Here is a 24,640-nt window from a genome sequence, read left to right on the forward strand (position 1 = left end):
ATAAAACTGTAATTTTATCTGGCTAAATAGTAGTCTGAACTCAATAATGATGATTTAGATATTACACAGCTCAAATAGTGCATATTTTTAGGGAATAATTAATGTAAGTGTTTTAACAAAAATACAAGAATCACATTTCTGATTTAAAAGCTGCAGAATGATTCCTTTATTTACATCCATTGTAAGTTCTCGACTGTTGATCTGAAGTTGTATTGAACTGTCATGTTGTTGTTGTTTTGTAAGCAGAACTGTAATATTTCTGGAGGAACTGTATGATATCTGTCCATTAGGTGGCGCTGCTGCATCTAAAGTCTCCTCACACTGGCTATTATCAGTTATAATGATGAATTCTTCACTTTTTTTTGGTACATTTTGATGGACTTACAGTGAATGAGGGATGTCTGAAGGAAAACCCAAACAATTTAACAATGAATCTGTGATGTTTTGTAATACTGTAAATGAATATAATTCGAGAACTGCTGCAGATCAACTTGTAATAAATCACTATTATGTGAAGCTGCTGAAGCATTTCTGTGTCAAACTCTCATTTATGAGGATTTGATGATGATGATTTTTGACATAAAAGAAAATCTATAATTTTGACCCACTTTATTGTTGGCTATTGCCACAAATATACCCGTTTTGTGGTCCAGGGTCACGTGCAAATGACTATCTGACTTACATTCTTACACACAAAAACTCACAATGTTTGCGGAGTGGCTTCAGAGGGTTAGGTGGGATTTGCATTTGAATTGAACATTTAATTAAAATTAAAAACACAATGGTACAGTTCAAAAACATCGATCAAGTGCATACAACCACAATTAAAACACAGCTCAGGAACACATCCTTTACAATCACGCCATCGGTCTGTCTTTAGATGAACAAACAGAGTTTTAGAAAATAATAATCCATCTCTCTGCATATTAGGGTTGTCTCAATACCACAATTTCGTTAAAAAAGCAATCATGGCCACCAAAATATTAAATTATTCACTGATTTTATTTGATTAGCCAATTTACATAGGCCTACACAGATAATGGCTATATCAAAACTTTTGTTTTGGAAAAAAAAAGCAACTTTGCTTCCTAAATAAGCTTCCTCGGATTTGATGGTGAGGATTTGAAGCCAGATATTTCCCTGATGAAAGTTATAACTGATAATGAAATAAGAAATATGAAAAATGATGCGCAAAACGCAGATTACTGCATCAAGTGCGCATATTTGAGCTTCCGTTTACCATATTTAATTTATAAATAAATAGTTTTCAAGTTGAAATAAAATTTGTAAGGAGTAAAAAAGTACTGTTTTTTTCTTCAGAAATGTAATCAATAAAAGTAAAATAAGTCTGTTTAAATTGTCCTTGAATAAAGTACATATCCCCCAAAATAATACTTGTAATCAAGTATTTTACACCCCTGCAAACAAAGTTGATATTTTATTTGTACAACAGTTCCAAAATATGCTGACAGTAAATGGAATGATGCACATTTTCTGTTTTCAGATTAGCATTTCACGCTAGCTTGAGGAACAATTACTTTTTACGTCTTGAAATATTGAAATTATTGATCTAATGTTATTGCTTGCAAAATACTATAGGATTTATTTGCAACATTGTAATTGATATAGAACAACTTCAGTGTGTATATTTATTACATGATGCAAATTCTGTAGCCTAGTTTTTTGTAAAAAAAAAAAAAAAAAAAAAAAAAAGAGAGAGAGAGAGAGAGAGAGAGAGAGAGAGAGAGAGAGAGAGAGAGAGAGAGAGAGAGAGAGAGAGAGAGAGATGTGTGTGTGTGTTGGTGGTGGTGTATGAACAGCATGGCCAACATCGCGGTTCAGCGGATCAAACGGGAGTTTAAAGAGGTTCTGAAAAGCGAAGAGGTTCGTTTAGCACTCACACACATGTGTGTATTTGGCTTGACAGCTGTCAATCATGCCTTATGACTGACACATGTGCATTTGATCATGTGAGATGATGGACGGATCAATTGTGACTCACTGTGATCCGGACCGAATCCGCTACAGCTGTGATTTATCTCGGTCACTGAGATAAAGCAGGTTAATGTGTGTTTGTGGTGTCAGATACGTGGTTTGGGGGAATATTATGGGATGTTTGTCCCGTCCAGGCCGAACCGCATTTAAACGAGTCCAAACCCGCCGGAAAGAGCCACAACACATATCTCTGGCATTCAAATGTGCTTATTTAATCGATTCTGCGGTGTCTATTGTGTTTATCCAGTGATTTGGTGTGTATTTATAGTTTTTTTTATTTTAAATAAAGGCCTGTGTGTGTGATTAGCCGCATGCTAACTGAAGGCCAGCTAGTGCTACGTAAACACACATATTTACGCTTACGTTTGACGTTAAAACAACATTTTTAGACGCACAACAATTGATATTTGGGTTAATTTATGTGGGCTGACGGGTTTGTAAACTTTAATTGTAGTTTTGTCATGGATTTGGATAATAGTTTCGACAGAATCACAACAATGATTGATGATTATTAACGTTATATTACGGGCGCGAATTTTCTTTAAAACCTCCATTTGTGACTCGTGATTAATGTTTATTCTTTAAATAATTTGTGTTATTATGTGCTAATGTGTGTATTGAATGTAGTGTGAAACTTTTAACACGAGTATAAACGAATTAAAACTTAAGAAACAATTAACTGAATTTACCATCTAAATATCTGATCCTTCATTAAGTATTAATCTAACTTAAATTACAGGTTTAGTTGGGTATAACCAATTCTAGTGAGTTGTCACAACTGTCAGTCACAAATGAAGTGGCAAAAATACCATAGTATTACCATGGTACAAAATCACGTTTTTAATTATTTTTACTGGTCTTTTATATCATGGTATATGATCTGACTACAGTATCCCAGTTAACAAAAATATGTTTTGCTAACACCAATACGTTACGCTAATATGTTTGTTCATAACTTTGAGATAGCCTTGTCAAAACTTTCTGGGAGGTTTTTGCTAGAGTTGGTCATTATTGGGTTTGAATTTTTGATTTAGTTGCGAAGTTTAGGGGTTTTGACTTTGGATTTAGCCATTTCAATTTCAAGCTTTGACTTAATTTTGGAGTCTGTGTTTATTTTTGAGGCCATCAAGAAAACTAATAGCTACCGTCCAAAGTTGGAAACCTAATCAAGACATTTTCTGCTCTCATTTTTTTTTTTTTTTTTTTACTAATTTTCCTGACATTTCTTTTTATTTTCACAGACGAGTAAAAACCAGATCAAGGTTGATTTAGTGGATGAGAATTTCACAGAACTGAGGGGGGAAATCGCAGGACCGCCAGATACACCTTATGAAGGCGAGAGCAAAGGAATTATTCTTATCTATTAACTGTTTCTGTCTTACCTGATCAACCACATACTGTACATCTCAAGATATCTGATGCCACGCCTGCCAATGGCACCTAAATAATCTTCTTTCTCCTTTTCCATCTGGTTTTTGAATGCAGAATAGCACATTTACAGCTGTTATTAAAGTGTTTAGTGACATTATTAGATTGTAGGCAAATTTGTACAGCTCTTTTTCTTGATTTATCGAAGGCTTTTGACACAGTTGATCATGACTTTCCTTTAAAGAGACAAGCCAATGTTCTGTCTCTAAAGGAGTCCCTCAGGGGTCTGTACTGGGAACCATTTTATTTTCCTTGTTTATAATATCAGTGATAACATTCTCAATGCTAGGTCTTTATAAAGACGATAGTGATACTTATTGTCATGCATCATCAGCTTCACAAGCTCTTCAATACTTACAATCAGCGTTTGATAAAGCTCTACAAGGAATCTTCCCGATATGATTCCTGAATTGAATGACAGTGTGTGGTTATTTTGCCTTTTTTTCTTGTACATTAGTGTCTCATTTCTAAAATCTTCCCTTTCCGACATTGGAACGTCAATCAATTTTCTAAATGCATGCACTTGTTTGTTTCTTAACGTTTCAGATTATGTTTTTTAACATGTCTTGACACATGTATGCATGCTTATTGGAGTAGATATTTACACTAATATGATGTTGATTTCATAAATTGTTTTGATTTGGTCTCTACTTTTATGTGACTTTCTGTCTTTTCTTGTTTTGTAGGTGGCAGATTTCAACTAGAAATAAAAATTCCAGAGACGTATCCATTTAATCCACCAAAGGTGAGTAAACACTGGGTTAAACACTGGCTTTAACACTGGTTTAAACACTGGCTTAAACACTGGTTTGAACACTGGGTTAAACACTGGCTTTAACACTGGGTTAAACACTGGCTTTAACACTGGGTTAAACACTGGCGTTAAACACTGGGTTAAACACTGGCTTTAACACTGGCTTTAACACTGGTTTAAACACTGGCTTTAACACTGGGTTAAACACTGGTTTTAACACTGGGTCTAACACTGGCTTTAACACTGGGTTAAACACTGGGTTTAACATTGGCTTTAACACTGGGTTAAACACTGGCTTTAACACTGGGTTAAACACTGGCTTTAACACTGGTTTAAACACTGGCTTTAACACTGGGTTAAACACTGGCTTTAACACTGGGTTAAACACTGGCTTTAACACCGGGTTACACACTGGCTTTAACACTGGTTTAAACACTGGGTTAAACACTGGCTTTAACACTGGTTTAAACACTGGCTTTAACACTGGTTTAAACACTGGCTTTAACACTGGTTTAAACACTGGCTTTAACACTGGTTTAAACATATGGTAGATAAGGAGTGCTGTGAAGTTGTGCAAACAATTATATGCAGGAGCCTTCATAAAAGTTCAATAAGACAAAAAAAAGGCAGAACAAGTTTTATTTTAACAATTTACACTGCAAAAAATAATGTTCTTCATCAGTATTTCTGTCTTGTTTTCCAGTACAAATATCTAAACATTCTTAAATCAAGATACATTTACTGGAGAAGCAAAATCACTGAAGAAATTAAGTCTTGTTTTATGAACAAATTTTCAAAAACTAATACTTAAAACAAGAACAAATATCTGCCAATGGGGTCAGAAAAACAAACTTAATTCAAATGGGAAACAAGTTATTTTTCTGATCCCAGATCCCATTTGTTCTTGTTTTAAACATAAAGTAAATTAATTTTTAATATATTTTACTTAATATCTGAAGTCATTTTGCTTCTCAAGTAAATTAATATTTAGATATTTCGACTGAAAAACAAGATGGAAATACTGAGGAATGTTTTACAGTAATATGTGCACACCAACAATCAACTTTACAGTGTGCTGTAGATTGTAGTGCAGATTTTCATTGATTTTTATTACAGATTTTTATTACAAGCTGCATTAATTCACCGAATATTAACGCTTTAGATGCATTTTGTATTTGTATTGTGATTCCCTGAATTGAAGCTGAATCACGTTGTGCGCTGCCTGCTCTGCTATTGGCTGATGTGTTTTACTTCAGGTATTAATTCCACTTGTCCGCTGATGTTTTTCAGGTTCGGTTTATAACGAAGATCTGGCATCCCAACATCAGCTCAGTAACAGGAGCCATTTGCTTGGACATCCTGAAGGACCAGTGGTAAGATCTTACTGAACGCACTATAGAGATATTAAAGAGTTAGTTCACACACATATATAAACTGTCAGTAATGACTCTCCTCATGTTGTTCCCCGTCAGACTTTCCTTCTTCTTCTGAACACAAATGAAGATATTTGTGATTAAATCTGAGAGCGGTCTCACTCCTCCAGAGGCTTCTGTTGTAATTGAAACTTGCCGGCCCAGAAAGTTAGTAAAGACATCGTTAAAATAGTCCGAGTGACTACAGCGGCTCAACCTTCAGTTTATCAAGTGACGAGAATACTTTCTGTGCGCAAAACCCCCCTAAAATAATGAGGCTCACTATTGGTCAGCATCACACATCATCACACACATGACCAGCGTCGGCCAATAGGGAGCTTACGTTCAGACGTACAATCCAGAAACGCTGAATAACCACTGAAAGATCTCAGACATTTTCTAAAATAACTGAAAATGTGTTCGTCTGAAAAATGATTGACATATGCATCTCGAACGGCTTGAGGGCGAGTAAATCATGGGTTTAATTTCATTTTTGGCCGAACTATCCCTTTAAGCAACAGTGAACACTGAAACTGATGAACTCTCTCATGTGTGTGTGTGTGTGTGTGTGTGTGTGTGTGTGTGTTTCAGGGCGGCAGCCATGACCCTCCGAACAGTGTTACTGTCACTACAGGCTCTTCTGGCCGCTGCTGAGCCAGATGATCCACAGGACGCTGTGGTCGCCAATCAGGTATGTAGAAAATTATGGATTTATTAGGATTAACCCCTTGAGATGAATCATCTTGTTTTGGAGGGGGTCCCAGCACATAACCGTCACTACATATCAAAAACACAACAAATTACTAATGAACAATACATCTACAAACAGCAAAACACAAACATTAATTGAAAAATAACACAAAAGTTGAAATAATCACAAATAATAAATGTATATGTGAGCTTGTGTCAGGAATGAGCAACAAAAAGTGGCCGTACAAATATTATAGCAAAATCTGTCGTGGTTCTAAGAGTTTCTGTAGTGTTCAGAGTCCGCATGTGCTGAAAGTCTGCATGATACGATAGTTGTGCTCGTCTTTTCTTTGTCGTATATCGAGAGAAGCGCTTCTGGAACAACAACAGATGTGGGCGGGGCTTGATATTGCCTGTGAGGATTTGATTGGATGGTTGTGAGTGCCTGATCTCATGTGAGTGACAGGGTATAGCTCCGCCCACATCATCAGAGAAGAGAAGAGATGCTGCGAGAGGAACTTATTCTGATTCAAGATTAAGAGACATGAATTAAAATCAATAATGATGTGCACGGATAAATCATTTTAAAAAAATCAATCATGGTGACGTAAGTCTTTAATTCAGTTTGATCGAATTTTAAGGCCATGAAAAGTTTTTAATATCTTATATGGTATTATCATACTCTTAATTAAATTGTCATTTTTATTAATATTCAGCAAGGACGCATTAAATTGATCAAAAGTGACAGTAAAGACATTTATAATGTTACAAATGATTTCTGTTTCAAATAAATGCTGTTCTTTTGAACTTTCTATTCATCACAGATTCCTGGAAAAGAAAATGTTTGATGGTTTTCACAAAAATATGAACTTTTTCAACATTAATAATAATCATAAATGTGTCTTGAGCATCAGATAATCATATTATCCTGATTTCTGAAGGATCATGTGACACTGAAGACTGGAGTAATGATGATAAATTTAGCTTTGATCACAGGAATAAATGACACTTTATTATATATTCACATAGAGAACTGATGATTTACATTATAATAATATTTCACTGTTTTTACTGAAATTTCACTATTTTTGATCAAATAAATGCAGCCTTTGTGAGCAGAAGAAACTCTTTCAAAAACATTTTTTGAACAGTTTTGTACCATCATAGTTCGACTATTGTTTATGACTGATATTATAGCAAACGTGCAATTCATGAAGTTATCTGCTAGAAAAAGAGATGCTAATAACTCTACACATATTTACGAGCTAATATAAGGATAAGGAAGACCGTGAGAGTCTGCGAGGGATTCTGATGTCAGTCACTGTCAGGCTGATGTGGTCACTTCCTGTCTTCACTGTGTTTACTTCCTGTCTCGCAGTATAAGCAGAACCCAGAGATGTTCAAACAGACAGCTCGACTCTGGTCACATGTTTACGCAGGAGCTCCCGTCTCCAGCCCAGAATACACACGCAAAATAGACAAACTCTGCGCTATGGGCTTTGAGAAAGTGAGTAAAGAAACACACATTACAAAAACCAGTCATATTTTTTTTTTCTTTTTTTTTTTATGTTCAAAATTAAAATAAAAAAATCTTGGTTATACGAATGTTAAGGAATTTAATGATCATTCTTCAAACATTATGCAAACGTTACTTTTGAATGTTCTGTGAACGTTCTGAAACTAGCAGAAAAAAAAATGTTCCATGGAAGATTATATAAATTGTTTTTGTGCTAACATTTTGAGAACATAATTAAAAAATGTGATCTTTCTATTAATGTCACTGGAAGAACGTTTGTTCAGAACGTTTCCTGTCAGCTGAGCTTCTTCTGTAGCACTTCTATGCTAAATATTTGTTCAAAAAGCATGTACAAAAATTAGGGCTCTATGAAATCCTTTATTTTTCCCCAAATTCCTTTTATTTATTTTTTTGACTCCTTTTTATTGGTTAAATAAAATTTGAGTTTTTAGAAAGCATGTCTAATGGGCTTTATGCACAGCTGCACTACTTCCTCAACTTTAGCCAGCTCCTTTGTTTCCTGTCTGCCATTATTGGACAAACTGATTAATCCAGGTGTGCCTGACCAACAACAATAATCAGACACACCTGGATTAATCAGTTTGTCCGATAATGGCAGACAGGAAACAAAGGAACTGGCTAAAGTTCAGGAAGTAGTGCTGCTGTGCATAAAGCCCATTAATTGATATCATGCAACTTAATCAATTTAACAACAATTTATTAAAAGTTTCACAAAAATGACATGTTTAGGGCCCTATGATTTTTTTTCAACCAAATTCTGTGTTAAGGTTTCTGGATCCCATTTTAATTGTTTAATTAAGTTTTAATAATCAAAAATCATGTATATTTTATTGAATTAATAAAAACAACAATTTATAAAATAAATAATAAAATATATTTTTTTTTTCATTTCTATTAAATTATTTTTCTGTTCCCCCCCCCCATAAACTCTATTCATTTTTATTTTTCTCGCAATCAAATTAATGCATTAAACATTAATTTTAACCATATGATTAAATCAATATTAAATTTAATCATATAAAATAAAACAAAGTTTTTTGTTTATATACAAATATCTGTAAAATATTTCTGTTACAATTTCAAGTTAAATCAAACTTTTATTTTGAGGTGTTACTGTGAAGAGAGTTTCTGTGTGTTTGTAACAATATTTTTTCTTAAATGAACCGGTCAATGCTGATGAAGTGACTCAGAGCGGCTCTGGAGCCGAAGTTCATGCGTCCTCATATACAGTCAATTCTGTTTTTATGACTGGATTGCACGATTCCGTCCACGTTTTCCTGCGTTGTGGCGTTCATAGGGCCCTAACAAGTGCACATGCTATGCTTTAGAAGCCACTAATGTGATTTGACTATTGTAGAAGGGTTAGTAATTGTGCAGAACGCATTTCCTCCCGTCAGAACGCATGTTTTCCTCTGTGCAGAACGCAGTAATAGTGGCGCTGTCGTCGAAGTCCTGGGACGTGGAGACAGCGACAGAACTACTGCTCAGCAACTGAGGAGCCAAAGCACCGATCCGACACAATCACTCTCTTTCTCTTCATCCTCCTGTTCTCTCCATTCCTTTACTCAAAACAGTTCTTCCCAAACTGAAAGCGTCATGCTCCTGTTGGTCTAAACCTGGAGACGTTTAGCTGCATGTTCACGCTGCTCTTTCTCTGTACAAAGAAAGTGGCTGGTGATTTTGCAGTACAAATGCAGGTTTTTGAACGACATGAGCGCGAGTAAAAGATACGTTTACTTTCATTTTTGGGTGAACTGACTGTGAACTTTTCTATCTCTTTCTTTTGTTTACTTATTTTGGTTTGGATGTGCCTTTTTTCTTTCTCTCTTATAATCTTCATCATCATTATCATTTCCCTCAGAACGTGCAGCAATCTGACTCTAGCCCGACTGTAGCCCCGTCCCCTCACACACACACACACACACACACAGTCAGCACTGCAGTCTTTCTCCCTCCCGCACAATCATTGGCTCTCTTATCTGGAAAACATTTTAAAACTACAGTGTCAAACAGAACGACGTGGAATGGTACCTTCACTCATAGATGTTAATCTCAAACATTTAAGACTGGAAAACACACTCACACACACACACACACAAATATATGAAAGACAAGAGTTCATCTGTAAATAAAGCTATTAAAGTCTGTATAAATTAAAGCAATGTGGCAATGCCTTTATTTATTATTGCTTTGTGGAATAGTGAAATAAACACTAGTTTCATGGCTGAGCATGTGATGTTTGATGATCTGTATTTTACACTGACTGCAGGTTCCAGAGCACAAAAACACTCATACAGACGTCTTTCTCTGAATATATGATCATGGAGACAGATCTTGGCATATATATATCTATAGAGAGAGAGAGAGAGGATATATATTTTGAGTAAAAAGTTTGAGTAAAATGTTTACTTGGATTTGACAGTCTAATTTTTTTAATTTTAAATTATATAATATAATATACCAGTGTTTACATTATTCACTAGTATGGTACCACTTTTTTTGTGCCTAATTTTGGGTATTATATTTTCAGACGGTACCATAGTAATAACACATTTTTGGATGTCTACCATGGTAGTTTTTGGTTCCAGTCCAGACTGATCAGGACTCTCTGGTTTTGTCGTGTTTCTGCTTGATGTGTATCTTTCTTCTGAAAGCACAGATAAACTCCATCACCTTCCCGAGCCACAGATCTCACACCGCTCTTTTAAAGGGATAGTTCACCCAAAAAATAAAAATTTGCCAATGATTTACTCATCCTAGGTCTATATGACATTCTTTCAATAATACAATCAAATAATCAAATTATAATCGAGTTATATGAAAAAATGTCCTGGTTCTTCCAAGCTTTATAATGGCAGTGAATGACTGTTTCTGTTTTGAAGTCCATAAAAGTGCATCTGTCCATCATAAAAGCATCTATCCATCATAAAAGTGCATCTGTCCATCATAAAAGTGCATCTATCCATCATAAAAGTGCATCTATCCATCATAAAAGTGCGTGCATCTGTCCATCATAAAAGTGCATCTATCCATCATAAAAGTGCATCTGTCCATCATAAAAGTGCATCTGTCCATCATAAAAGTGCATCTGTCCATCATAAAAGTGCATCTGTCCATCATAAAAGTGCATCTGTCCATCATAAAAGTGCTCCACAGGCTCTGGGGGGTTAATAAATGCCTTCTGAAGCGATGTGTTTGTGTAAGAAAATAGAAAAAATATTAATATTTAACAATATTTAAGTAATATTCTAGCTTTTGGTCAAACGTGCGCCTTTGCGAAGTAGCTTTGTGCGTCATGGCGTAAACAGTAGGACTACGTCATATTACTCGCGTAAATTGTGTTCGTTTGGCCGGAAGCTAATTATTTTACTTTATAAAGTCTTAAATGTCTATATTTTTTCTTACACAAACGCATCACTTTGTAGGACGACATGAGGGTGAGTAATTCATGGACTAATTTAAATTTTTATGTAAACTACTAATTAACATCTATAACTAAACAAAGGCGCACTAGACAGATGACCTATAGATTGCATGTCGCTCCCGTGTTATTCCAGGACACGGTAATGATGATAAAGGTGTTATTTCCGTCTCCATCCCCACATCATCTCCGTTACCTGTCGCGAGCCCACCTGTTGCGCGCATGATTGACAGCTGAATAGCGCGCGTCTGGTTACCGGAGCGCAACGCGACACCCGGAGCTCCAGTGACGGCAGACCCAGCGCGGAGCGGGGAGCGGGGAGCAGAGAGCAGACCCAGCGCTGGTCAGTCCTGAGGATCTCCGGAGGATCTCTGCTCGCGGGGATGGAGAGGATCTGCGTGGAGATGCTGTTCTTCTCGGCGCTGTTGCTCGTTGAAGGTGAGACAGAGACACGCATATTCTCACCAGATTATACACCAGGTTCATGTCAGGCTGGTTCGGTTGGCCTATATAGTGCCTAATTAAGCAATATGTTCTTCAAAGACAACAAACACAGCTCTAAAAACGCGTTGGTGACGTTCCCATTAAGGTGTGAAAACGTCATTTTTTAAATTTCTCTGATCATTCGAAATGATTTTGAACGTTATTCGAACGAACATTCTATTTTGGGAACGTTACTTTTGAATTTTCTCTGAACGTTCTGAAATGTTAACATTCTAAAATCAAGATTTACTTGAAAAGCAAAATTACTTTGATATTAAGTTTTGTTTTCTGAAAAAATGTATTTAAAATTAAGTGAGTTTTTGCTTTTAATAAAGTGTCAGTGGAGTCTGAAAAATAATAGTTTTCCCTTTGAATGAAGTTTATTTGTGTGTTGTGTTACAGATATTTATTCATTAAGCATAAACTTAGTTTATTTAAAAACTTGTCTTTTACTTAAATTGTTATTTAAACATTGTTTTATATCTAAATGTTTTAATATCTTTTAATATTGTTACACAGTATGAGAGGCTGGGGAAATGTGACACATTTTGTTAGTTGTTTTGTGTTGTCTTAAACTTTTAATATGATGTTCTCATTTATCAGCCATAAATTGGTTTAGAAATCTCAAATTATTCCCAAACGTTGTTACAACTACATTACTCTAACAAGAAAACATTAATGTGTTAAAATAGTTTTAATTGTTTTAAACAGGGAACGCTCTCAGAACTTTAGCTAACGTTCTTCCAGTAACGCTAATAGAACATTCATTCAAAGTTATCAGGTCACAACATATTTATTCATTGATTGTTTATGGAGCTTTTTTTCTGAAATGTTTTGCTAGGATGTTTTTTAAATGGTACTACTTGTTTCTGCATGTGTGTGTGTGTGTGTGTGTTCAGCAGCTCATTGTGCTCAGGGTCGATACGCACACAAGCTCTTGAATGATCTGATGGAGAATTATTCCACTGCTCTACGACCGGTGGACGACACTGACAAAACCCTGAACGTCACGCTGCAGGTCACGCTGTCTCAGATCAAAGACATGGTCAGTCTCTCTTCGGGACTTTACTGGCTCCTTTTGGGAAAATAACTAGCCATGACATCATACACTCCCACAGATAACGGTTCCAAAAGTGATTTTTCACAGCTGTCAATCATGTGACATCATACACTCGTAAAAATGAAGGTTCCAAAAGTGAGTTTTCACAGCTGTCAATCATGTGACATCATACACTCGTAAAAATTATGGTTCCAAAAGTGAGTTTTCGCAGCTGTCAATCATGTTACATCATACACTCGTAAAAATGAAAGTTCCAAAAGTGAGTTTCCGCCGCTGTCAATCATGTGACATCATACACTCGTAAAAATTATGGTTCCAAAAGTGAGTTTTCACAGCTGTCAATCATGTGACATCATACACTCGTAAAAATTAAAGTTCCAAAAGTGAGTTTCCGCCGCTGTCAATCATGTGACATCATACACTCGTAAAAATGAAGGTTCCAAAAGTGAGTTTTCACAGCTGTTAATCATGTGACATCATACACGTAAAAATGATGGTTCCAAAAGTGAGTTTTCACAGCTGTCAGTCATGTGACATCATACACTCGTAAAAATGATCGTTCCAAAAGTGATTTTTCACAGCTGTCAGTCATGTGACATCATACACTCGTAAAAATGAAGGTTCCAAAAGTGATTTTTCGCAGCTGTCAATCATGTGACATCATACACTCGTAAAAATGAAGGTTCCAAAAGTGATTTTTCACAGCTGTCAATCATGTGACATCATACACTCGTAAAAATGAAGGTTCCAAAAGTGAGTTTTCACAGCTGTCAATCATGTGACATCATACACTCTTAAAACTTATGGTTCCAAAAGTGAGTTTCCACGGCTGTCAGTCAAGTGACATCATACACTCGTAAAAATGAAGGTTCCAAAAGTGAGTTTTCACAGCTGTCAATCATGTGACATCATACACTCGTAAAAATGAAGGTTCCAAAAGTGATTTTTCACAGCTGTCAATCATGTGACATCATACATGGAAAAATGATGGTTCCAAAAGTGAGTTTCCGCCGCTGTCAGTGATGTGACATCATACACTCGTAAAAATGAAGGTTCCAAAAGTGAGTTTCCGTCGCTGTCAATCATGTTACATCATACACTCGTAAAAATGAAGGTTCCAAAAGTGAGTTTCCGTCGCTGTCAATCATGTGACATCATACACTCGTAAAAATGAAGGTTCCAAAAGTGAGTTTCCGTCGCTGTCAATCATGTTACATCATACACTCGTAAAAATGAAGGTTCCAAAAGTGAGTTTCCGTCGCTGTCAATCATGTTACATCATACACTCGTAAAAATGAAGGTTCCAAAAGTGAGTTTTCACAGCTGTCAATCATGTGACATCATACACTCGTAAAAATGAAGGTTCCAAAAGTGAGTTTCCGTCGCTGTCAATCATCTTACATCATACACTTGTAAAAATGAAGGTTCCAAAAGTGATTTTTCACAGCTGTCAATCATGTGACATCATACACGTAAAAATTATGGTTCCAAAAGTGAGTTTCCGCCACTGTCAGTCATGTGACATCATACACTCGTAAAAATGAAGGTTCCAAAAGTGATTTTTCACAGCTGTCAATCATGTGACATCATACACGTAAAAATGAAGGTTCTAAAAGTGAGTTTCCGCCGCTGTCAGTCATGTGACATCATACACTCGTAAAAATGAAGGTTCCAAAAGTGAGTTTTCACAGCTGTCAATCATGTGACATCATACACTCGTAAAAATTAGGGTTCCAAAAGTGAGTTTCCGTCGCTGTCAATCATGTGACATCATACACGTAAAAATGAAGGTTCCAAAAGTGAGTTTCCGCCGCTGTCAGTCATGTGACATCATACACTCGTAAAAATAAAGGTTCCAAAAGTGAGTTTTCACAGCTGTCAATCATGTGACATCATACACTCGTAAAAATGAAGGTTCCAAAAGTGAGTTTCCGCCGCTATCAGTCATGTGACATCATACACTCGTAAAAATGAAGGTTCCAAAAGTGAGTTTTCACAGCTGTCAATCATGTGACATCATACACTCGTAAAAATGAAGGTTCCAAAAGTGAGTTTCCGCCGCTGTCAATCATGTGACATCATACACTCGTAAAAATGAAGGTTCCAAAAGTGAGTTTCCGTCGCTGTCAATCATGTGACATCATACACGTAAAAATGAAGGTTCCAAAAGTGAGTTTCCGCCGCTGTCAGTCATGTGACATCATACACTCGTAAAAATAAAGGTTCCAAAAGTGAGTTTTCACAGCTGTCAATCATGTGACATCATACACTCGTAAAAATGAAGGTTCCAAAAGTGAGTTTCCGCCGCTATCAGTCATGTGACATCATACACTCGTAAAAATGAAGGTTCCAAAAGTGAGTTTCCACCGCTATCAGTCATGTGACATCATACACTCGTAAAAATGAAGGTTCCAAAAGTGAGTTTCCGCCGCTATCAGTCATGTGACATCATACACACGTAAAAATGAAGGTTCCAAAAGTGAGTTTTCACAGCTGTCAATCATGTGACATCATACACTCGTAAAAATGAAGGTTCCAAAAGTGAGTTTCCGCCGCTGTCAATCATGTGACATCATACACTCGTAAAAATGAAGGTTCCAAAAGTGAGTTTCCGCCGCTGTCAATCATGTTACATCATACACTCGTAAAAATGATGGTTCCAAAAGTGAGTTTCCGCCGCTGTCAATCATGTGACATCATACACGTAAAAATGATGGTTCCAAAAGTGAGTTTCCGTCACTGTCAGTCATGTGACATCATACACGTAAAAAATATGGTTCCAAAAGTGAGTTTCCGTTGCTGTCAGTCATGTGACATCATACACTCGTAAAAATAAAGGTTCCAAAAGTGAGTTTTCGCAGCTGTCAATCATGTGACATCATACACTCGTAAAAATGATGGTTCCAAAAGTGAGTTTCCGCCGCTGTCAATCATGTGACATCATACACGTAAAAATTATGGTTCCAAAAGTGAGTTTCCGTCACTGTCAGTCATGTGACATCATACACGTAAAAATTATGGTTCCAAAAGTGAGTTTCCGTCACTGTCAGTCATGTGACATTATACACTCGTAAAAATAAAGGTTCCAAAAGTGAGTTTTCGCAGCTGTCAATCATGTGACATCATACACTCATAAAAATTAAGGTTCTAAAAGTGAGTTTTCGCAGCTGTCAATCATGTGACATCATACACTCGTAAAAATGAAGGTTCAAAAAGTGAGTTTTCGCAGCTGTCAATCATGTGACATCATACACTCGTAAAAATAAAGGTTCCAAAAGTGAGTTTTCGCAGCTATCAATCATGTGACATCATACACTCGTAAAAATTAAGGTTCTAAAAGTGAGTTTTCGCAGCTATCAATCATGTGACATCATACACTCGTAAAAATTAAGGTTCTAAAAGTCAGTTTTCGCAGCTGTCAATCATGTGACATCATACACTCGTAAAAATTAAGGTTCTAAAAGTGAGTTTTCGCAGCTATCAATCATGTGACATCATACACTCATAAAAATTAAGGTTCTAAAAGTGAGTTTTCACAGCTGTCAATCATGTGACATCATACACTCGTAAAAATTAAGGTTCTAAAAGTCAGTTTTCGCAGCTGTCAATCATGTGACATCATACACTCGTAAAAATTAAGGTTCTAAAAGTCAGTTTTCGCAGCTGTCAATCATGTGACATCATACACTCGTAAAAATTAAGGTTCTAAAAGTGAGTTTCCGTTGCTGTCAATCATGTGACATCATACACTCGTAAAAATTAAGGTTCTAAAAGTGAGTTTTCGCAGCTATCAATCATGTGACATCATACACTCGTAAAAATTAAGGTTCTAAAAGTGAGTTTTCGCAGCTGTCAATCATGTGACATCATACACTCGTAAAAATTAAGGTTCTAAAAGTCAGTTTTCGCAGCTGTCAATCATGTGACATCATACACGTAAAAATTATGGTTCCAAAAGTGAGTTTCCGTCACTGTCAGTCATGTGACATCATACACGTAAAAATTATGGTTCCAAAAGTGAGTTTCCGTCACTGTCAGTCATGTGACATTATACACTCGTAAAAATAAAGGTTCCAAAAGTGAGTTTTCGCAGCTGTCAATCATGTGACATCATACACTCGTAAAAATTAAGGTTCTAAAAGTGAGTTTTCGCAGCTGTCAATCATGTGACATCATACACTCGTAAAAATGAAGGTTCAAAAAGTGAGTTTTCACAGCTGTCAATCATGTGACATCATACACTCGTAAAAATTAAGGTTCTAAAAGTGAGTTTCCGTTGCTGTCAGTCATGTGACATCATACACTCGTAAAAATAAAGGTTCCAAAAGTGAGTTTTCGCAGCTATCAATCATGTGACATCATACACTCGTAAAAATTAAGGTTCTAAAAGTGAGTTTTCGCAGCTATCAATCATGTGACATCATACACTCGTAAAAATTAAGGTTCTAAAAGTCAGTTTTCGCAGCTGTCAATCATGTGACATCATACACTCGTAAAAATTAAGGTTCTAAAAGTGAGTTTTCGCAGCTATCAATCATGTGACATCATACACTCGTAAAAATTAAGGTTCTAAAAGTGAGTTTTCACAGCTGTCAATCATGTGACATCATACACTCGTAAAAATTAAGGTTCTAAAAGTCAGTTTTCGCAGCTGTCAATCATGTGACATCATACACTCGTAAAAATTGAGGTTCTAAAAGTCAGTTTTCGCAGCTGTCAATCATGTGACATCATACACTCGTAAAAATTAAGGTTCTAAAAGTGAGTTTCCGTTGCTGTCAATCATGTGACATCATACACTCGTAAAAATTAAGGTTCTAAAAGTGAGTTTTCGCAGCTATCAATCATGTGACATCATACACTCGTAAAAATGAAGGTTCTAAAAGTCAGTTTTCGCAGCTGTCAATCATGTGACATCATACACTCGTAAAAATTAAGGTTCTAAAAGTGAGTTTTCGCAGCTATCAATCATGTGACATCATACACTCGTAAAAATTAAGGTTCTAAAAGTGAGTTTTCGCAGCTGTCAATCATGTGAAATCATACATTCGTAAAAATTAAGGTTCTAAAAGTGAGTTTTCACAGCTGTCAATCATGTGACATCATACACTCGTAAAAATTAAGGTTCTAAAAGTCAGTTTTCGCAGCTGTCAATCATGTGACATCATACACTCGTAAAAATTGAGGTTCTAAAAGTCAGTTTTCGCAGCTGTCAATCATGTGACATCATACACTCGTAAAAATTAAGGTTCTAAAAGTGAGTTTCCGTTGCTGTCAATCATGTGACATCATACACTCGTAAAAATTAAGGTTCTAAAAGTGAGTTTTCGCAGCTATCAATCATGTGACATCATACACTCGTAAAAATGAAGGTTCTAAAAGTCAGTTTTCGCAGCTGTCAATCATGTGACATCATACACTCGTAAAAATTAAGGTTCTAAAAGTGAGTTTTCGCAGCTATCAATCATGTGACATCATACACTCGTAAAAATTAAGGTTCTAAAAGTGAGTTTTCGCAGCTGTCAATCATGTGAAATCATACATTCGTAAAAATTAAGGTTCTAAAAGTCAGTTTTTGCAGCTGTCAATCATGTGACATCATACACTCGTAAAAATTAAGGTTCTAAAAGTGAGTTTTCGCAGCTGTCAATCATGTGACATCATACACTAGTAAAAATTAAGGTTCTAAAAGTGAGTTTTCGCAGCTGTCAATCATGTGACATCATACACTCGTAAAAATGAAGGTTCTAAAAGTCAGTTTTCGCAGCTGTCAATCATGTGACATCATACACTCGTAAAAATTAAGGTTCTAAAAGTGAGTTTTCGCAGCTATCAATCATGTGACATCATACACTCGTAAAAATTAAGGTTCTAAAAGTGAGTTTTCGCAGCTGTCAATCATGTGAAATCATACATTCGTAAAAATTAAGGTTCTAAAAGTCAGTTTTCGCAGCTGTCAATCATGTGACATCATACACTCGTAAAAATTAAGGTTCTAAAAGTGAGTTTTTGCAGCTATCAATCATGTGACATCATACACTCGTAAAAATTAAGGTTCTAAAAGTGAGTTTTCGCAGCTGTCAATCATGTGACATCATACACTAGTAAAAATTAAGGTTCTAAAAGTGAGTTTTCGCAGCTGTCAATCATGATACTAAAAAGTGACCCCTTCTAAACAGGGGTTTGTACAGTGATGAAACAGTTTTGTTTCCCCAAAGAACCTTTCAGTGAACAGTATACTTAAAAGAACCATTCTCCCTAGTCTGAAGAACATATTTAATTTTTTTACGAATAAAATCTAACCTTGTTCACTCCAAAGGACCCTTTTGTGCAATGAAAAGGTTACATGTTAAAAGTGTGATGTCAATAAAGAACCTTCAGTTTTAAGAGTGCACATGTGATATATATAGCCATCGTTTCTCTCTCTCTCTCTCTCTCTCTCTCTCAGCCACTCTCTCTCTCTCTCTCTCTCTCTCTCTCTCTCTCTCAGCCACTCTCTCTCTCTCTCTCTCTCAGCCACTCTCTCTCTCTCTCTCTCAGCCACTCTCTCTCTCTCTCAGCCACTCTCTCTCTCTCTCTCTCTCTCTCTCTCTCTCAGCCACTCTCTCTCTCTCTCTCTCAGCCACTCTCTCTCTCTCTCTCTCAGCCACTCTCTCTCTCTCTCTCTCTCTCTCTCTCTCTCTCTCACCCACTCTCTTTTTCTGTCTCTGTGTCTCTAGTTAATATTAACAGCAGTCTGAGTGTCTCTGCTCAACTGACCTTTAGTAACATCATAGCTAATGCTAGACATACAGCAGTGTGTGTGTGTGTGTGTGTGTGAAAGGAGTAGACAACGGAAAATGTGCATTTAAATCATCACACATTATAATAAAATAGATGGTTTATCAAGATCTGTATTTTAAGATCATGTGATAAATGTTTTATCTTAGTTTAATTCTTTAAGGGTTTAGGAGAATCACCCTGTACATGTACATCACAAACTCTACATAAGCTGTCCGTCTCTGTCACTCTGTAACGATTTTTTTAAACAATATAGAGTGTTTGAAAGCAGCTTTACAGTGATAATAGGACATTAATAATGTGAATAATGGATGATATGAGGTGGCGTCTGCGCAGGACGAGAGGAACCAGGTGTTGATCGCGTACCTGTGGATCAGACAGACGTGGCACGACGCATACCTGAAGTGGAATAAGGACGAGTACGACGGCCTGGAGGTGATCCGCATTCCCAGCAGCCTCGTGTGGAGACCAGACCTGGTGCTGTATAACAAGTACGCCCGTACGTTCATGCACACGATAGCTGTCTCTATATCAGTGTCAGTGTTTCTGAACTCCTGAAACGCCTCCATTGTAGTCTCGAGTTTCTTCCGGGAACGAACACGTCACAATATTCCTCATTATAATAATTAATGCGCAGAATAAAGGGGCGGGGCCTGGTTGAGTTAGTTAGTAGTGTGTTAAACTGGCGGTTATGGGAAGGGGCGGGACATTTCCCAAACACACTCGAAGCGCTCGACCAATCACAACACACTGCTCCAGTCGACCAATCAGAGCACAGTGTGCTTTTCAGAAGGAGGGGCTTCATAGAGACAGGAAGTGAACAGAGCGTTACTGACAGACTGGGAAGAGAGGAGCCGCAACAATATGAAAAATAATGTGTTTTTGAACGTTCAAGGCATATTTTAGACTTTTGTAAAAGGCCTCTTTAACTTGAGTTCTCTCTCTGTGTGTTCCCCTCTTCTAAACACACGCGTGTGCGCTGGCAGGGCGGATGATGATTTCTCCGGGCCGGTGGACACTAATGTGGTGTTGCGGTATAACGGCGAGATCACGTGGGACGCCCCGGCCATCACGAAGAGCTCCTGTGTGGTGGACGTCTCCTACTTTCCCTTCGACAGCCAGCAGTGCAACCTCACCTTCGGCTCGTGGACCTACAACGGGAACCAGGTACAGACACCAAACACAGCTGTCAATCATGCAGAGGCGGACAGACCGAGAACGGGGACATGAGAGAGAAAAACATATTTTAGTGCGTTTTATTGAGATTTTTTGTTTTTAGTTTGTTTATAAAGTCATTTTATAAAATGGGGAAATGTTGGTTAGCAAAGAGCCCACTTCTTTTATGTATATGTGGTATTTTCCTAATAAAATATATAACTGCATAACATATACTCTTCACTTAAAGGTGCAGTGGGTAATATTTAGGAGGATCTGTTGACAGAAATGCAATATAATATTATAGGAGAAACTGGAAAAATGAGAATATGGTGCAAAAGTTCATTTATTTCAGTAATTCAACTTAAAAGGTGAAACTAATATATTATATAGACTCATTACATGCAAAGTGGGATATTTCAAGCCTTTATTTGTTATAATTTTGATGATTATGACTTATGAAAACCCAAAATTCAAAATTAGAATATTGTGAAAAGGTTTTCATAATCTGTAAATCATAATCATCAAAATTATAACAAATAAAGGCTTGAAATATCTCACTTTGCATGTAATGAGTCTATATAATATATTAGTTTCATCTTTTAAGTTGAATTACTGAAATAAATTAACTTTTGCACCATATTCACATTTTCCCAGTTTCACCTGTATATAAGGAGAAATGTCTTAGATGATTGCATGATACTTTCAAATTTAACAGGATATTATAATTTTTTCCGAGTGATAAAGTAAGCTAAATTTATATACATATACATAACTATGTTTTCAGTGGTGTATAATGACCTTACTTAATGAACTGTTATGTTTTTATTAGCTTAGCATTTCTATCTACACACACCGCGGGTTATCGACATGTTTCTACGGTGGCCCTGAACGGACAAACGCGTTTCGTCACTATGTTGTTCTTCATGATAAGAAGCTAAAGCTAAAGTCAGCGAATAACACACTGACACAATGATGAACAAGTAACAATAATATTCGCAGTAACATAATTTGACTGAATAATTAAGTAAACCTAATTGATTGATCTTTTGTAAAGAAACCTCACTGGCTACTCTCTGCCGTCTCAGACGACGACATCACTTCCTGTCGGCCACCGTAACTTCTGTTGGGTGTAATTCGCAACCTCACCACTAGACGCCGCTAAAACTTACACACTGCACCTTTAATAGCTATAACATATAGTGTGACGTGCGCTATAAAGTCGTGACTGTCTGGTCTCTGATCGGTCTCGTCCAGGTGGACATCGCTATGGGGATGGACAGCGGCGACCTCTCGGACTTCGTGGAGAACGTGGAGTGGGAATGTCACGGGATGCCGGCCACGAAGAACGTGATCATGTACGGCTGCTGCTCGGACCCGTATCCCGACATCACCTACACGGTTCTGCTGCAGAGGCGGAGCTCCTTCTACATCTTTAACCTGCTGCTGCCCTGCTTCCTCATCTCGTTCCTGGCTCCTCTGGGCTTCTACCTGCCCGCCGACTCGGGAGAGAAGGTTTCGCTGGGCGTGACGGTTCTGCTAGCGCTCACCGTGTTTCAGATGATGGTGGCGGAGAGCATGCCGCCCTCCGAGAGCGTTCCTCTGATCGGTGAGTCTCTGATCTACTGATTAGTCATCACTGAAATCCTATTTAAGTTGCTTCTTCTGAGACCAACTTTCCAATAATGTTTTAAATAATGCTAGCGACATGTTAAACAATGCTAGAAACATGCTATCAATGTGATAAATCATACTAGCAACATGTTAAACGTGTTAACAATGTTAAATCATGTTAGAAACATGCTAAAACATGTTAAATCATGCTAGCAAAATGTCAATTCATACTATCAATGTGATAAATCATACTAGCAACCTTAAATCATATTTGAAACATGCTAAAACATGTTAAATCATGCTAGCAACATGGTAGCAGAATGATAAAACATGCTAGCAATGTGCTAAATCATGCTATCAGCGTGCTAATCATGTTAGCAACATGCTATTTCATATTAACAACATTTTAAAACATGTTAGCAACATGCTAATTCACGCAAGCAATGTGTTAAATCATGCACGCAATCATGTAAAACATGTTAGCGATGTGTTAAATCATGTTAGACAAATGCTAGCACTGTGGTAATTATTCTAGCAACAGGCTAATTAATGCTAGCACTGTGTTAAATCATACTAGCGTCATGTTAGCAATGTTAAACCGTTAACAAAATGCTAAATCATGTTAGTGACATTCCAACAATGTGCTAAATAATGATAGCAACACGTTAAAACTTGCTGACAATGTGTTAAATCATGCTAGAAACCTGTTAAAACATGCTAACAATAAATATATGTTATTATGAAGAGATTTTAAAACATGCTTTATATATATTTGTGTGCGTCAACAATTAAATTCAAACTTCAAGCTTTTAAATGTTATTTCAAACTTTCAGGCACATTATGCCAATAAAACAGCCAACCAGCGAAAAACGTTTTACTCATGCTAGCAACATGTTAGCAAAATGTTAAAACATGCTAGCAATGTTCTAATTAATGCTAGTAACGTGCTAATCATGTCAGCAACATGCTAATTAAAAGACAGCAAGAAAGGGATTGACGCAGAGCTGTCTTTCTCCACTAGATAAGTACTACGTTAAAGGCTACGTTCTAGGTTAAATAACGCTAGCAACATGTTAGCAAAATGTTAAAACATGCTAGCAATGTGCTAAATAATGCTAGCAACGTGCTAATCATGTTTGCAACATGCTAATTAAAAGATAGCAAGAAAGGGATTGACGCAGAGCTCTTTCTTTCTCCGCTAGGCAAGAACTATGTTAAAGGCTACGTTCTAAGTTAAATCATGCTTGCGACATGTTAGCAAAATGCTAGCAATGTGCTTAATCGTGCTAGCAACGTGCTAATCATGTTAGCAACATGCTAATTAAAAGATAGCAAGAAAGAGATTGACTTTGAGCTCTGTCTTCCTCCGCTAGGTAAGTACTACGTAGCGACGATGACTATGATCACAGCGTCCACTTCTCTGACCATCTTCATCATGAACATTCATTTCTGCGGAGCGGAGGCCAAACCGGTGCCGTACTGGGCCAAAGTTCTCATCATCGACTACATGTCCAAGATCTTCTTCGTCTACGAGGTCGGCGAGAGCTGCGCGTCACCGTTCGGCAAGTCGGAGGAGTCCGAGCCCTTCATTCGCACGCACCACAAGAACCTCAAAGAGAAACCGAAAGGAGCTCCGCCTCCCTGTTGCCCCGACGACGAGAAACCCGCCGCATTCCACCTGACCTTTAACCCCTGCGTTTACTGCAGTTGCCGTGGCAACGGCGGAATTCTGGGCTGCGACCCGAAGCTGGTTTGGAACGTGGAGTACATCGCGAACTGCTTCCGCGAGCAGAAGGCCACGTGCCTGAAAGTGGCGGAGTGGAAGAAGATCGCCAAGGTGATGGACCGCTTCTTCATGTGGATATTCTTCATCATGGTCTTCCTCATGAGCATCCTCATCATCGGGAACGCACCCTGAGGCCGAAAGCCTGCGCTGACACAACACGCGTTTTACTGACTATTTTTATGCAAATATCTGCCAATGGGGTCAGAGGACATGAGAAGGGAAAACACGATTATTTCTCTGATCCCATTGGCTGGTGTTTGTTCTTGTTTTAAGCAGAAACTCACTTACTTTACATTTTTTCATAGAACAAGCCTTTTATCTTCAGTTATTTTGCTTTTTCAGTAAATGTCTTGATGTAAGAATGTTTAGTTGTTTGTGCTGGAAAGCGGGACTGAGGAAGAGCATCATTATTGCAGAGCAGGAACTGAACAGGAAGAAAGACGAGATTCTTACAATTATAACTGAGTTTTCTCAACTTCTTACTATGGTGGATTGGGTTTTATTCAGACAGATTGTGCTGTATTA

The 24,640-nt window shown here is 37.2% G+C and overlaps 2 protein-coding genes across 3 annotated transcripts; both read left to right on the top strand.

The window, feature by feature from the left end:
- Positions 1-1,747: 1,747 nt before the first annotated feature.
- Positions 1,748-9,974, top strand: ube2ka (ubiquitin-conjugating enzyme E2Ka). 2 transcript variants are annotated; one of them, XM_079631859.1, is made up of 7 exons: positions 1,748-1,884; positions 3,237-3,330; positions 4,110-4,168; positions 5,468-5,550; positions 6,181-6,280; positions 7,658-7,786; positions 9,237-9,974. In XM_079631859.1, exons 1-7 carry the CDS (start codon positions 1,813-1,815, stop codon positions 9,309-9,311), a joined length of 612 nt encoding a protein of 203 aa, XP_079487985.1. In that variant the 5' UTR covers positions 1,748-1,812; the 3' UTR covers positions 9,312-9,974. The 2 variants fall into 2 exon arrangements, with proteins under 2 accessions (XP_079487985.1, XP_079487986.1); XM_079631860.1 differs by lacking the exon at positions 1,748-1,884 and adding an exon at positions 1,890-2,061.
- Positions 9,975-11,589: 1,615 nt separating this feature from the next.
- Positions 11,590-24,640, top strand: LOC307007730 (neuronal acetylcholine receptor subunit alpha-9-II). Its single transcript, XM_079630029.1, has 6 exons — positions 11,590-11,675; positions 12,623-12,765; positions 19,897-20,051; positions 20,547-20,727; positions 21,973-22,324; positions 23,703-24,640. The coding sequence occupies exons 1-6, from the start codon at positions 11,621-11,623 to the stop codon at positions 24,245-24,247; spliced, it is 1,431 nt and encodes a 476-aa protein (XP_079486155.1). The 5' UTR covers positions 11,590-11,620; the 3' UTR covers positions 24,248-24,640.

This window comes from Phoxinus phoxinus (assembly GCF_949152265.1).
Source record: "Phoxinus phoxinus genome assembly, chromosome: 12".
NCBI lineage: Eukaryota > Metazoa > Chordata > Actinopteri > Cypriniformes > Leuciscidae > Phoxinus > Phoxinus phoxinus.

What these genes read in the sequence shown, in the direction of transcription:
- ube2ka (XM_079631859.1), top strand. Translation starts at nt 1,813, where the DNA reads ATGAACAGCATGGCCAACATCGCGGTTCAGCGGATCAAACGGGAGTTT. An exon ending in ACGCTGTGGTCGCCAATCAG is followed by an intron (nt 6,281 to 7,657) that starts GTATGTAGAAAA and finishes CCTGTCTCGCAG; the next exon opens with TATAAGCAGAACCCAGAGAT. An exon ending in GCGCTATGGGCTTTGAGAAA is followed by an intron (nt 7,787 to 9,236) that starts GTGAGTAAAGAA and finishes TCCTCTGTGCAG; the next exon opens with AACGCAGTAATAGTGGCGCT.
- LOC307007730 (XM_079630029.1), top strand. Translation starts at nt 11,621, where the DNA reads ATGGAGAGGATCTGCGTGGAGATGCTGTTCTTCTCGGCGCTGTTGCTC. An exon ending in GGCGCTGTTGCTCGTTGAAG is followed by an intron (nt 11,676 to 12,622) that starts GTGAGACAGAGA and finishes TGTGTTCAGCAG; the next exon opens with CTCATTGTGCTCAGGGTCGA. An exon ending in CGAGAGCGTTCCTCTGATCG is followed by an intron (nt 22,325 to 23,702) that starts GTGAGTCTCTGA and finishes TTCCTCCGCTAG; the next exon opens with GTAAGTACTACGTAGCGACG.